Source organism: Opisthorchis viverrini (assembly GCF_000715545.1).
Source record: "Opisthorchis viverrini unplaced genomic scaffold opera_v5_198, whole genome shotgun sequence".
NCBI classification, from domain to species: Eukaryota; Metazoa; Platyhelminthes; class Trematoda; order Opisthorchiida; family Opisthorchiidae; genus Opisthorchis; species Opisthorchis viverrini.
Window position 1 is genome coordinate 493,790 of NW_008751849.1, and position 15,712 is coordinate 509,501.

The 15,712-nt window shown below is 45.8% G+C and overlaps 1 protein-coding gene across 1 annotated transcript in view; it reads right to left on the bottom strand.

The window, feature by feature from the left end:
• Window positions 1-15,712, bottom strand: part of T265_07921 (hypothetical protein) — a gene marked incomplete at both ends in the record, with an annotated part of 71,024 nt that overhangs the window by 5,924 nt on the left and 49,388 nt on the right. The window contains 14 exons of the mRNA XM_009173581.1: window positions 270-551; window positions 2,584-2,838; window positions 3,392-3,433; window positions 4,071-4,159; window positions 4,989-5,078; window positions 5,472-7,317; window positions 8,005-8,383; window positions 8,495-8,752; window positions 10,048-10,404; window positions 10,488-10,711; window positions 11,576-11,668; window positions 12,413-12,528; window positions 13,235-13,503; window positions 15,149-15,243. Of these exons, the coding sequence (XP_009171845.1) occupies window positions 270-551; window positions 2,584-2,838; window positions 3,392-3,433; window positions 4,071-4,159; window positions 4,989-5,078; window positions 5,472-7,317; window positions 8,005-8,383; window positions 8,495-8,752; window positions 10,048-10,404; window positions 10,488-10,711; window positions 11,576-11,668; window positions 12,413-12,528; window positions 13,235-13,503; window positions 15,149-15,243 (4,395 nt within the window). The remainder of the gene's footprint in view (window positions 1-269; window positions 552-2,583; window positions 2,839-3,391; window positions 3,434-4,070; window positions 4,160-4,988; window positions 5,079-5,471; window positions 7,318-8,004; window positions 8,384-8,494; window positions 8,753-10,047; window positions 10,405-10,487; window positions 10,712-11,575; window positions 11,669-12,412; window positions 12,529-13,234; window positions 13,504-15,148; window positions 15,244-15,712) is intronic.

Here is a 15,712-nt window from a genome sequence, read left to right on the forward strand (position 1 = left end):
CCGGTAGCAACTAATTCCTGCTCATCTTTAGTCATGATGGAATGTGAACGACTGGTCATCTGGCAGCAAAGACGCCCACGAAGACGGAAAATATGCACTGCTCCCAGTTCAATGCTTTCTCCATGGTGTAGACCAACCGCAGAAAGCGGGCTGCACAAATGTAAAGTGGGATTCATAAAAATGTTCCGGCAGATGGATGACTCATTCCTAAAAAATAGCCACCAGGGCTGTCAACGGACAGTGAAGCGATAAAAACAACAATAACCTACTTCCGGAACATCTGTGGGGATGAGATTCGGTGGCACCTCCCTTGTTTCTTCATCATTTTCTAGCCCAACATCTGTGTCCGCCTGCTCCGGTTTCTGTTCCGATCGTGTTTGCTGTTTTCTTTGACTTTCTGTAGCTGAATCAAACGCTCTTATTCCAGAATCATTTCCGGTATCCATTGTGTCTTCTTCCATGTGCTCATACAAATCAGCATCCGTGAGCCCCTCTTGGTCGATTTCAGGAGAGCGGACTTGTCCTGATTTGGCCGGATCTAATATTTCTTTCTGAAAGGAGTACAGGCAGTGAAAATAACTTGAAGTAACTGGGACACTGACCAACACCCACAGTTCTTGAGTACAGTAAGATGACGTGGAATAACTGGTTAACGTACATGTCCAGAGGAGCAAAGAATATGGGTCGGTGTCGCATGTGGCCCCTATTGCACAGCGACAGTTACGTGGAAGCATTGGTCAGTTATAATGACCACCAGATGGCGAAACAATAGTTTCACAAGGATGCTGTTCTATCTGAACTATGAGTTGGACCCTGGAATCTTGAAAAGCGTTACATCCAGTAGTCCTAGAACCGGGCCACACTAAGAATACACATCTCCTTTATGCATGTTCGTGAAATCAGGGAGAAAGATGGAGGTTATTTAATTGGTAGTCCGTTAGTTGTTCTATTGATCATTGGACACTGACGGGTGTGCGGTAAAACCATTCTCAGACAAATGAAATTAAAAAAAACTAAGATGAGTATATGGACAATCGAAATTCGGGATTTCAAGCGGTTGGGGAACGGGGAACAGCAGGTGAAATGACCAAGTTAGCACTTTGCCAACATCAAAGTCTGATGAAACCAGTACATAAGGTCCGTATAATCACTGTATGACTGTGTGCCTCTTCGAACATCCTGACAGCTATGTTGGCCACGAAAAGCCCAGAGAGGAGAAGGACAAAGCTCGACGAACAACAAATTGGAACGGGAGATTTCGAGTTCATGAATCACCAATATGAAATAGCGGTACTACTGCACACAGTTAATAAACACAGTGTCACGTGCGAGAGAAATGAAAAGCGGTGAGAAGCGTAGCGTAATGGGCGGTCTAGCAGTGCTAAAAACTCAATTTTCAAATCCGGCTCCACAGGCGTTGGTGAGATCTAGGAGGATTTAGACAGCTTTATCATATCAGTTTTACGCGGAGTTCAAGATGGTTTAGTGGTTAAGGCGCCAGCTAACCGACCGGTTGGAACTCAGCATCTCGACTGCTCCTATCTGATATTCCAGCCCAGGTGCCTTCTTCCATTGGCAAAGCAGCTACGCACCGAAAGAGTGCTACAGGTGGACGATTTTCTAACGCTGGCTAGTAAAAGAAGGGACTTTCATGAAAACCAGTAGAGTTTTGGCTAAATTACGCTATATACCACAGCTGGTAAATCGATTCGGAGCTTGGACGTTAATGCAGACCTTGTGGCTCCAGTTCGGAACTCGTGAACCCCGCAATGCTCCAGCAAGGAATCGATCACACAATAAGTACCAGGTTCTTAGGAGGCGTTAGTTCGGCTCTGCAAAATACATTGGGAGTGGAAAATACGTAACACGGTCAAAAGGTCCCCGTTCTGTTCATACCACAAAGCGAACAGCTTAGGTCACCATGCATTCTATTGAAGTACATCAGTAAAGTATACCCTCGGGTGGAGAAAACGGTTTGTGCACAAATCCCACAACAACAGAAACCACAAAAAGAATCTGAGATAACTATTGGACAAGTTTTGACGGTCCAGGAAGCTACGTGACCTAAAACACAGATCAACCGATCGACGCAACCAGAAAAGTCACTCAACCATTGCATGAGATGTCCAGTAAAACAAGTGTGTTGCTAAGGCTGCAAACAAGCTCGCCTATCGGGGATAACAATTTAGGTCCCTCTAATGTGCGTTGGTTTAGTAGCGGCCTCCTATATAGGCTCTCCAAGATTCGAAAACCAAAATGGTCAAATATTTGCACAGCTGATGAACTGTAAAAAGAGCGAAATTCGATTCGGGTGCTCCTCCCTTTGGTGTGGACAATGTGGCATGATCTTGCCAGGACAGAAGGCCCTTTCGAATGGTAGCTGTTCAACAAATGGAACCTAGTATATTCGCAACAGAAGAAGAGATATGAATCTCGGTCACGCACGTTTATCGGAGTTTCTGTAGAATTCGATGTGTTTAGGGCTCAAAATGACAGGAGATTAGACCTTTTAAAAACAAAGACATAAAAGGAGTCCAACAATCCGGCGTGCAACGGACATAAATGTTCAACACAGGTACTGACCTTCTTCATTGCGTCCGTAGCACTTGGATCCTGTGATCGATTTTCAGACACAGGCTTCAGTCCGCTCCGCCTTTTCGGTGCAATACCCTCGGTTTTCGCAGCCGGAGCTGATCTATCCTTCGCATCTATCTGATCAGGGGCGAGGTCACCGAACTGACCAGTACCAACTCGCTGTCCTCCTCTACTTCCGGTTGACTGTTCTGTTTGTTCCGGTAGCTGATGAACTGAATCTTGTTCACGATCGTGTTCCGTTGGCTGAGAATTAACAAGGAGACAACATTAAAGTAGCGAATGCGACTAGAGATTCAACAAATGAGAAGTATATTTCCAAGAAATCTATATATTACTGTCTTTATTCAGCAAGGGTGAAGATACCCACCAACAGCAACATCTATAATCGACGGGGTCGTACAAGATTCTCATTCATTCAATTCAGCAGAAATGGATTGCTGGTTTTTGCACGATCATCAAACAATACCTCAAAAGGCTCCAGTAAAAATACCCGTCCAGGTGTAACAGAAATGAGAGAGGTAGATTTTAGGGTTTGTCCTCGTGAGTTAGTTTCCGTGACCAATTCAGAGAGATGATCAGTGACTCGGCCTAAGGCCATTCTTATGCGTCACACTACGTTGGATCTGGTGTGTGTAGCAGAAACGCTGCTTATGGAAAACACGTAGAATAGGGCGCGTTCTGGCACACATGATTTTTCACAGACAATGGTCACCATTCATGAGCGCTGATCAAGAGTGGTTCAGTATGAAAGACTTTACTCGACCAGTCTGTACACGCCGAAAATCCTCAAACTTACTCTTGTATCCTCGCTCACAGGAGCGCCATCCAAACCGGCCGTCTGTAAGAAATGCAAATACAGAGTCCCACGCTGAGTGTTTTTTGGAGTAAAACTAACCAACTGATTACAGTCAATGATAACTCAACAGAGGACATAACTCTATTGAATAGGATTTTAGAAAGACATAGAATGCAACCAAACAGCTGTGCTAACAAAACGACCGAACACAAATACGGACTATCGGAGCCGAATCACGTGCATTGGCAACTGATCAAACGGTAATAAGTTGTGATCCTGATACGACCAGCAATGAAAAACAGTGCTGTAGTATAAATTTGGAAACGATTACATCCGTGACTGTTCCGAACTCGACAAGGCCTGGTCGTCCATTCGTTTCAGGGCTATTTCACTGACCACACGCTTGTCCACGGTTTCCATAAACAAGCAGTACTACCCACTGAGTATTCACAGAGTAGACGGATTCCCAGAAAACTTACGCCGACTTGCGAACGTAAGAGCAGACGCTCAGTGGAACACCACCAACAAAGGCGGACAACTAACGTGGGGAAAAATAAGCGGTTTAACCCAAAAGATCTGGCTAGTCTTCAATTTCGTGGTTAGTTCATAACAACACGGGAGACGTTCACTAGCTGACATAAGCCAATCCCACGACGAACACACAGGTAGAGGGACTTACAGCCTTGTCCTGGCCCAAATCTCCCGAGGCTGGATTATATTGAAAGTCTTCCATCTTTGGATCTTGCAATTCGGTCTGATCCTCGGCACCTAGACAAACAAATCAACACATTAGACAAAACTAAATGTCAACTTAACCGAAGGTCGTAGAATAAAACTGCACTCAAAAATCGGGCTTCAAATGGAGAACGGTTGGGAGTGTGTTAGTAGTTGAAAAGATAACAATTAAAGCCCTTTCATGTGGGTTCGACGTAGAGGACAAATTCAGTTCAGGTATTTTTCAAACACGAACTATAGGAGTGTACCTTGGCTCGAGTTACCGTGGGGTTTGGATGTCAACAATTCATGGCTATGAAGGGGGCCAAACACCTGGAAAGTAGGAGGTTTGGTTGTGTAGAAGATTGAGTGTCTACGGCGACGCTATTGACCGCTACCTTAGTCTATCAGTAGGATAATAGAACAACTGGTGTTTCTTGCACTCAAAACTAGAGAGGGCATATAGTAGTAGGATGGAAACCGGTTGCTTAATTTTCCGAACTGAAGCCTGTGGGCTTCAGCAAGCACGATGCAACCACGTGACACGTTAGCTTGATCAGGTGCTACTCGCAAGTTCCATTAGTAGTATACGCCAGCAGCGCGAATACTGCAGGTCCTTTAACGTCAGTACTGTACCTTTATCATGATTTACGCAATATGCACCATGCTGGCTCTTTATACCTATTCGTGACTCGACTGGACGGAGTAAAGTAAGCAAAGGTGCATCGATCGCGGCCGAGTAACATTTTTCATCCTAAGAGATCTCGTGACCTAACTACTATCTGCTCATAATGATATTAACCCTTATAAATGAACGATCCGCACAAAAGGCATTCAGGGATTGAGACAAGAAAAGCAGGATTAGTGAAAATCAACCACTAACCTTGATCAAGGGGCATGATTTGGTCCTCGTAACCGGGGTCAACTTCATCCTGCCCGCTCTCCTCTTCCGGTTTACCGGAATCCGCATTAGCTGAAACAGACAAGCGGTGGATAGTGAGTGTTACTGCTGAAGCCAGACCAGAGGTTGGAATAACAACGGCACCTACAATGCATAAACATGTCCCATACTTTTGTCAAATCATGCTCATCGGTTTGATGCGTCCTTCAATAAAACACAAAGATATTGTCTTGAATGAAGTTAGAATCAGGGTGCAAAGTATTTTCAAGTCGACCATTTGGACAATCATTATTTCGGGAGTGACCTAACACTATCTCAAACATATGGTCTACTGCGCACTGAATTGTGGTCATGTTGAAGGAAAATGGGTAGAAGAACCCGTGTACTGTTCCAGGGACTATGGAATTTCACACGAGACGATGAGTGAATTCCTAACAATAATGAAGAGACAACAAGAAAACTTACCAGCCTCTTCCGAAGGCGAATTCATGGCTTCGTCGGGAAGATCGTCCGGAAGATCTTCTGTCTGATTGCCTGTTGACTCCTCTTCGTCTTCCAACCTTTTGGCCTCAAGCGCGGCTAATGAATCGTCTTCCTTTCGAGCCTGATCACCATCGGTTGAATGGTCTTGTTCGGACTCAGCATCTGGTGTCAATTCCTGTTCATTGTTTGGGGGCATTTGACCATCATCACCTGCAACAGTTGTCTTGTTTTGGAAGTCTTTCACTGACTTTGGACCTTTCTTAGATGGAGGACTCGATTCAGCTTCGCCTGAATTAGCTTCCTCATTTTCTTCTTGCGCGGAATGATCTGAGTCTAACGATTTTTTCTGCCTCTGAACATCACTGCCGTCCTTGGTGTCTTTCTCATCCTGTTTCCCATCGGTCTGATCCTGCACACCACCTGCATCGTTCTCAGCAGGAGGTAGTGCACTCGCAGGCTCCTCCTCATTGTCGGAAGCCCACATTTCCTTGAACACTTCATCGGATGCTCCGTTTGCACCGTCCCCCATTCGGTTCTCCAAGTCTTGTGTATCCTCTGCAGAACTTAGCTCATCCTCCTGCTCATCGATCCCTAGCGGCTGGTCGTCTCCGAATTCACCGCGAAAGTTGTCATCGGGCATCTCTATACCTTCAGATTCGTCTTCCGCGGCTCCATGGTCGTCTGCTTGGTTGGTTTTCTGAGTTTCATCCATTAAACCTTCGATTTGCTCTTGACATTCAAGTTCCTTGCTGACGTCCTTGGCACCAGTCGTATCGACACCTTCGGCTGTTAGACTCGTACCACCGCCGGAACCCTCCTGCTCCCGGGAATCCAAAGCCTGGTTATCACAGCTCATACCGCCATTGGCTTCATCTGACATGGATCGGTCTAAACCAGCTGGACGGCAAAAACCATCCACAAGAAGACGCCCTGTGATACGAAGAACACGTTCGCCCAGTCTAGTCCACTCATCCAGAAGCTGCCAGAACTGCGTTGCGCGAAGTTCAACAGCTTTGGATAAAGCATCAACTAGCGGGAAAACTGCTCGAGTGAGACGCACACCTGAGGTCAAAACGTCACCCTGGCTCTGTTCCAACTTAACACGGCATCGGGTCAACAACTTGTTCACTTGGGCCAAGATCAAATCTGACGCAGAAACCGACATCTCATCGGAAAAGTGCAAAAGTAGGTCAATCTGTCCCATATCCTCGGAATATCGATCTGCATGATATAAGGTCCCCAATGTACGAAGTATACTTTGAATGAGATTGTCAGTTAGGACACAAAGCGCACTGTCGCACTCTTCTTTCGAAATTTCATCACAACGCAGTGCACGTAGTGCGTTCTGAGTGACGATTGTGGAAAGGAACTGATATTCAAAACGCAAACGATCGGTTGTTCGTGCAAGACTCGATTCCACATTGTTATGAAAGCCATTTTGGCGACAGTCTGACACAATGGCATCACTTATCGAGAGGAAGGATTCCAAAGCAGTTGACAGGCACACATAGATTTGACAGGACGAATGGGTGAGCAGGAAAGTGGGTGAAGCCGATATGAGATTGACATTCTCAGAAATCGCCTCAACTGCTGCGGTTAATCGATCAAGATAGTTGGCGCAAATGTGACGGCAGAAATCCGCAAATACCTTGATTGAGGGAAGGGCAACAGGTGCAACCAAATTCTCCCAGAGGTCCGAGCCGAAAATACACTTCAAATCATCTGTAGTCACAGGGGTTGTGGACTGGAGTTGATGACACACACCCCAAAAAAGGGTGCACTGTTGCAGAGCATCGCGAGCCAACTGACCCACAGTTTTAACGGAGGTCTGTAAAAGATCAACGAGTTAGTTGGGGAGGAGCGAAAACAATTGATGACTAGTGTGAAAAAGCGTGACCCTGTACAATGGGACAATATATTCATAATTATGAAGTTAGAGCGCTCAGTAAACTAAGGAAAACGAAACGTTCCTGGTTAATCTCTTCTGTGGCACACACACTTGAATATATATATATATCGCCACTCAAGCACGGTCACGAGCCAATGTCTCTCCAGCTGAACGTCATATCTCTCTGCCGTAAGAACCACCACATTGAACCTTTGACAATTGATGAGAAAAGATTCCCAAAAGCTGGCCACAGATAATAACTTGCTCAAACAGAATCTTCAACTTCTCGATCAACCTCAGAATCAAATAATGCTTAGAGTGCAATCAGTCAAATCAATCCCGAGTAGACGCAAAACGTGGTTGTAGTATCCTTCCGATACACTTGTAAGATGATTGAGTATCTGAAAACTGTTCTCTTCTTTTCTAATTTCAACCATTTGGTGTGAGATTGGAAAAAAGCCCTGTTTCAGACCGTACCCTTTGTGTTGAAACCATACGCGGAAACATAGTGTTTATATTTGACGCTGCCGTAGTCACAGTAGCAAGACAACTAATGGGTATTCACAGCTATCGATTTTGGGGGCCCAGCTCGGAGCTGCATTTCAGAAAAAATCTCGTCGAACTTACTCGGATCCTACGTAGTTGTATGTGATCAGAACCAAGAGGCACATATATTACATCATCCTTTGCCACATCCGAGGAACAACTATCTGCTTTCCCGTCGAAGGTAGATCGAAAAGCGTCTGATTGGACAAACAGCTGGTTTGCAGCTTCGGTCAGCTGGCTGCAGCTCCGAATGGCAGCGACACAGTTGTTCAACAAATCATCGGCCAGGCCAGTTAGCCGAGCCAGGTTAGTGGGTCCACCAAGTTCTGTAACGATCTCAGAAACGGTTTCCGGGGTGGCACCGGGTGGGCCTGGGGTACGCGGTAAGCCACCACGCAGAGCTACCAGACAAGCTAGGCGTCTGCACACAATGGTAGGCAAGGTGTACTCTTTGCTGCCTCTGTCGAAAATGTAGGGGAAAAGGAAGAGATTGGCAGAGCAACATATTCAAGCGAGGACTTGGAGAACTCATTCGAGAAAAAAGTCATTCAAAACTGCAGTGTGAACTTACATTCGGTACAGATCAGTTCCCTCGTGCGAGTGCACGTATCTCCACGGATCGCCGCTAAGTTGTGAAAGGAATGACGTCATCGATCCAGTATGTGAGTAGCGCTGTCCACGTAAGTAGGATAAGCCCAGCTGCGGCAAAGAAGTGTTGTCGTCATCATATGAATTCAGGTCAACATCAGGACCCGGCAGCTCAGTATCCACAGCGTCACTAGATGTATCACAGTCGAGATCTGAACACGAATGAGGTGCGTTTTCTCCACTTACACAACACAAAAAGAGGATAAATAAACAGAATGAGTTGAAGACAGGACAAATGCCATCCAGACGGTAAAAAACTGAGAAATGCTCGCAAGTGATTCGGTCTTCGTCAGAATTTTGCTTTCTTTGGTAGTGTTCCCGCAAAAGGAAAATATCTACGATTCTGCTCATTAAACACTCAGATATGGTTCTTGAAGTGCAGAATTTTGAGTTCTTGAAATTTCCCTCAGTTTTATTTATCCGCAATTCATGTTTAGGTATTGAAAGTTTCAGACGCCGTCATCTTACCTTGAACAAACACAAAACGACAAACCTCACTTGTGATAAAGACCAAAGTAAAACAGCGTATTTTGAAATGACAATCTACAACAGACTGCGGATAATTTCACTAAGTTAACATGAAGAATGTCTGATCACAAGCCATTGCATGAGTCATGGAGAATATTTAGCTCTATTCTGTAGCCCCGCGGCAAACACTGAGTCCACATTCAAACTGGTAGGAGATGGAAAAAAGCAGTGAATCGATCATACGAGATACAGTTCCGGAATCATTTTGCAGTGCACAACCTTCCTTGCAATTCTGCAATTATTCCACTGACGAATGAATGTTGAAATAGCAGTCCAACCGAAAATCAGACCAAAGAAAGCCTGCTAAAGTGTGACTGTAATGACTTGATGCAGTGGCGTTGGCGGGGAAACACCGTACTTTTCACTTGAAAGAGCGCACACGACTTACTGACGGTGAATAACTACAATATATTGTCGTTTAATTCCTGCATACCATCAGATTAGTAAACGACTTGGCTTTTCATAGCCTTGCATGATGTTCGCGTCGTTTCGAGCAACACCCCTGCACTTATAAAAGACGAGTATCGTAGTTGGTTGTTGGCCAACTCAGGTAACTCTTTCCCCATTGCCTGCGCATGACAAATACACTGAAAGGGCTGAATAGAGGTGANGTAACTCGTTCCCCATTGCCTGCGCATGACAAATACACTGAAAGGGCTGAATAGAGGTGAAAAAGGAATTCCGTGGGAGCCTGTTTGCTGCGAATTTTCGTTGAAGATGGCCGAAGAAAAACCCACTTAATCCTCGCATTGACACTAGATACCTCTCCATATTATTAAGTTTTCGAGAGAAAATACCAGGGCTATCCGCCAGTCGATTACGAAATTAGTCATAGGGTCAATTGGCAACACTTGGATGAGTCAGTCACCCTGAGCAATCTCCGTCCGGTCAGTCCCTCCTCTCGGGGAAAAAAACAAATAGGTCTGTGGCAAAATGTAGCCTACGTACGGGTTGGCTCTGTGAGGGTTGCCTGCAACCTTGAACCATTGGGAAAGAGCCCAGCGTTTGCGCTGTTGTAGCGTTGTGAACTGCTGATTCCAACGTCGAGCCTGTTCCAGTTCTTCCGTATTATCGGACCCGGTTACCTTCCGTTTGCCAGTAGACTTTGCAGCATGGAGTTGACGGAGTAGATGGGCCGGAGGACAGGTTGACTCCAGCTGCCGAGTGCACGTTTCTAGATCAGTCAGCAGGGCTGCCCAGGCTTCGGTTCCTGTCTGAAGTTGCTGAATCCAGTGGGTGACTGGAGAACCAGATGCCATCCGTCTCAGATGGACATGGAACTTTGGCACGAGCGTTGGAAGTCGCCTAAAAGGAACAAGTTGAATCACCGTAGGAATTCGTGTATAGTGGTGGGGGGTAAAGCTAATTAGGGGTGGAATGGAACAAACCCGAAGTGGCTACCAAACTGTGGATTCATGGTACGCTGAGTGCATATCCACTGGAAGTCTTGAGGTGAGAGCCAGTAGTTCTTCGCGTCTGACGCACTTGGAAGTGAAGAGACCGGCATGTCCGGACAGTCCGCGTTGGGTGGACGTTCGAATCGTGGAACAGATATCGCAGTCTCGAAAAGCGGACGAACTGGACGGCGAAGGATTGTTTCCCAGTTCCGAACCTGCACAGTACACAAGAAAAAGAGGTCACCGAGATGAAGCGCAAGCGGCCATGAGAAAAATGTACAGGAACAAACCAATGAATTAAGTCGACCCGGAACAAAATGCAAGGACCGAGAAAGCAAATGAACAGTCCGAAAAAGCATGCGGACACAGGATACTCTATTGGAGTATTCTGTATTGTATTCTGGTTTGTTCTAAAAAAATACATTACGCAACTATGGAACCTTGCAAAAAAATCACCTACAAGTCCGTTGGTGGCACGCCATGAGAACACACCAAGACGGTAATCAAAGGCTATGGGAAAGACAACCTCTGGATCAATCAGGTCCGGTTACAAGTGATCGTAATGTCAGAATTGTACTCGTACAGTAAGAATTCTAGATCAGGCGGCCGCGCCATGACTTCTATTTTACCTCGGGCTGCTGATATTTAACCAGCCTAGCTATTACCAGGCATCTGGGAGTTGAACATTCGCTGGGGCCTGAGTTCGAAAGAGTATACCTGGATCCGTATTCAAGAGCTCTTCCATCCTCGTCCCCTCTACAATGTCCCTTGGGTATCCGGGGCCTACCAACGTCTGACCCATTGGGGAAGTCACATGAAGGGTCCAGTATTGACGATGAGGGACACCAACAACAATGACGATTACATATGACATTTAGGTGCGCACGTGAGACAGGGAGCAGCATATACAGTGGCGGAGCTCGTATAGTTTTCGGTCAGCGTATGACAGGTTCCGAGTTCGCTTACTTGTACTTGGGTACATATCAGCAGGTGTGTCTTGATTAAACTCAAGTACTGATGCACATGTAAGGTTCCTCGAAAAAAACAGCGTTTGTATGCATCAGAGGAAATGAACTCACCTGCTTGTGAATGGTCCTCTTGCATCGGTCCACGTTGGATTTAACTGACCAGAAGCATGCATAATCGCCCCATTTGGTAATGTGTACAACTCCCTGTGATGGGTAAGGAAAGATGGACAGGCAGTTATTTCGTGAATCCACATGGTTGGGAGGGCCTCATACTCACAGCTAACATTCACAGTGAGGACTCTGCTCGCGTGTATCACACTGAGTCGATTTTAGAGGCAGCGTGCATGATAGTGAGCTCTATTTATCAGCACTCTCATTTTCCAATCAATCTGGTTTTCACGAGAGACTCAGCTTCCCAAAAAACAGTCCTATTTGGGTTCAAGTAGAAAGAAAGAAAGTGTTCAGCTGTAGCACCCTTCCGGTGCCTAGCTGCCATGCCACCCGAAGGAAGCACGAGGTGTGGGATACTGCGAGGTTGCCCAAGCCCGGACAGGGGAAGTCGAGAGGCGGAGGTCGGATTCGAACCACGGACCTTCCGGTCAGTAAATTCGCGCTCTAACCACTTAGGTTCAAGTAGAACATAAGGTTGACGGAAACTCTGGGACTGCGCCTACCTGATGAGCCCCAAGAAGGGCGAAACCGGTCGTGAGCTGTCGAAGAGTTTTCAGCAACCTTGTGAGTAGCTTGCTTTATGAAAATAGTAAAACTCCCTTCTCTCGTAACTAGTCTGCTGAATAAGTATGAGCTCGCGTTCTCAGGTGAGAAGAGTTCACATACAAACAGTTCCTTTGAAAAGTTCAGTTCTATTAGTACAATCGAAAGAGGAAATAATAGATGAAACCTGGCGATGGTCAGGGAACAACTTTTGAATGGTTACTAGGCACGTACCCGTAAGTCTTTTTCAATTGGCTTTCGTAGACACTTGATTTCATTCTGCACGGCAGGGAGAAACTGTCCGTAGAACCAGGCCACATTGCCAACAATCCGTTTGTTTGTCTCGCGATCTGCTCAAGAGATGGAAGGATGGTGGAAAGAGGCAAAGTAATTAGCATATTGACAGGTTTGTCCACTAACACACAGCAAAATCAAAACGGTAGCTTTGTCCCGGTTTGTGAGTAGGGACAAGTGTAGAGTGATTTTGTTTCACCTGCTTCTAGCGAAGGTAGTATGGGGCGCTGCGTGTTTGGAAAGATGGGGTTCGCAGTAAGAGAGAACCTGGGACATCGAAAAGCATTTTAGAAACGTGGCCTCAGAAAGTAAAAAGCCTTACAGTAATAAGGAAGTGGCCCAAAAAATATTCGAACCTACTTGGTTCTTACGCGTCACACAACGGACATATATAGAAAGGATGCCGCGGCGCCTATTTGAATGTCGACACGCTGGAGTATGTCGCAGGTGTATGACCGAAGCTGAAGGGTAACTGCCGACTACAGGAAACTGGTCACCTAAAGATGATTTAGTGTGAGAAATAGTTTAGGGATAATAAGATATTGCACATGAACTGCTCTGAGATGTACCTAACAGCAGGCACGGGGATGCAGAAGTCATCAAATAGTTATTCGAAGGTTTCCGATGCAAAAGAGTATCCGGTAAAAGCTATGCTGAGAACAACGAGGACATTGCATCGTTTGAGTGGGGAGTTATAATCGCGCAACGTGCGAGACTAGTACGGACACATGTAAACGATTAGGAAAACAAACCGATATTTACCCTGGGTTGGAAGGCCAGGCCAGATGTCCAATGCGGTCCGGAGAGCAGCAAGCAGACGCCAGCGCATCGGGAATTCTCCCAAAGGACCATTTTCCATTAATTCGACCAAAACTTCACATCGATCCGATTCCGACTGGGTGTTCCCCACAGTGGAATCAGAGGTAGCGTGTCCTGGTGGTCTCAAAAAAACGTCATGGAGATGGAACCACAAGGTTGCCGCACGACTCGAGAACGCGGATGTCGCGGTGTCCAGAGTGGAAAGCCAGCATCTGTCAGACAGCGAAAATTATGCAAAAAAATTCTGGATTGCTGACTACGTTGAGCACTGCTCACTTCTGGATACGAAAACTCTCAATAGACAACGAGTTCCAAGTACGCAAGTTCGCGACAGTGGGCAAAACTAGGGTCGATGTGTTGTGAATTTGCTAAAAAAATATTTTACGAGATAAACAGGGATCTAACTAGTTCAGTTTAACGTATGTGAACGTGTTCGAACGTACTGCGGTTCGGGTCACTAAGCTAGGTGACAGCGGATAGTTCAACAGAAAGGACAAACGCGGTAAGCATGAAAATAACAGATAAGCACACAGAAAATAGATCACCGAGATCCCGACCAAACTAATCCACAACCGAATGGTTTATGGTGTTCACAATTAGGGGACACCACCTGAGGCACTGGATAAGAGAACTGATTGAGTGCTGCTATACGGACCTAATCGGTTGAAACCTACAAAGCTGAAGTTCGCAGAAAGTTAGTTAACTGACATCAGTCTCAGTTGACTATGCATCGCATGTCGATACTATGGGTAGGCTAAGCAAAATATCGCAGACGCGACACAAGAGGCGCGGGAATCGCAACAACAGAACCCCGTCGGAGAAAGGGTACTACTTGTTTTCCAGACTGGATGGTTGTGTCTGGAAGAGTAGGAGAACTGTTCCCCAATATTACTACGCTTGACTGATGAGAATTAATGACTGAAGGTGGACATTGACTAGGGTATACTAGACTGACTCGGGGACCTTCCTGAGGCGATTTCGGTGCAGTTCGCGGCGCCCAGTAAGATTCTGGAATTGTTTTTAGGAATATGACTTTCCTTACGGAAAAGTCTCGTTGAAGAGGTCAGCAAAAATGGACTTCAATTATTGGAAACCCGAGAACTGGTACTACATCACCCCATGTTTCATCCAGCCCTTCAAAGCGTGACTCAGATGCGAGCCTGCGTGCAACGATTGAACAAACGATGCTACGGAGAAACTCTAGCTAAACAAGAGACCACGCCAAAGAGGGCCAAGCTGGTGTACTTGGATTAATGTGTTATCAGTGCTAGGGTAACTATGCGTTTAGCGAGGCAAAATTTTCCTCGTTCATCCTAAGAGATAAAACATCAGGAGCTGTTATCAGATGGCAATCGAAGGGTCATTCTTTCGAGGGATATGTTCCTTCTCGGGAGGTGGGGTAGTACTTCATTTCATTTGTGCAAGTCAGAAAATCCTGAAATGAGCCCCAATTGGCCTTAGCTAAGCTGTTGGCCCGTACAAGCGACCTGTGACCGCTTCAAGCGGTCACAGTTGCGCTTTTGGCACGTGGATAGGATATTTGCCAAAATGAAGCAACCCACTTCAGTTCCATTTTGCGCCACTCGATTAGAAGTTCACAAACTTCTTTGATCTGGTCCATTAAAGACACGTGTCTGGATGCATTCTTCTCCCATGGGGTGGTACTTCATTTCATTTGTGCAAGTTAGAAAATCCTGAAATGGGCCCGAATTGGCCTAGCTAAGCTGTTGGCCCGTACAAGTGACCTCAGTGGTTTTAAGAAACAATGAAAAAACAGTGCTTCATGCGGTCACAGTTGCGCATTTGGCACGTGGATAGGATACGGATAAAGAAAGTTGCGAAAATGAAGCAACCCACTTCAGTTCCATTTTGCGCCACTCGATTAGAAGTTCACAAACTTCTTTGATCTGGTCCATTAAAGACACGTGTCTGGATGCATTCTTCTCCCATTCCTGAAAAGGAGATGAAGATAACAAGTTAAATGAAAAGTTTGAAGGCAGAGTCCCAAACCTAAGTCCGAGTCGACGAAGCATAACGGCGAATCCTAGACAGAATTGGTCAAAACATTATTGTTAGTTTAGCCCATCGTATCATTAACGGATGCGTGAAGTCGATTAGGACAAATTACAGATCTGTCTGGCGATGAAATCACTTAGTTTAACTAACAGAGCCGGCTGGGCTGACACATCAACAGAGACAGTCAGTATTCTAAATGTTCAGCTGTCACAAATGAGGAACCAAAATTTAAGAAAGAAAGTGAGACCCGAGCTTGTCTAACTACGATAATCAGAGGGGGGAATCAAGGTAACATCGTTTGAATGCGATCAGTACAGCGCTCCGTGAAGTTCGGATGATAACGCTGAATGATCTTTCCGTGCCCAGCTTTTTCGCGCAGTAACACAAAAAATAGGATGGATCTTA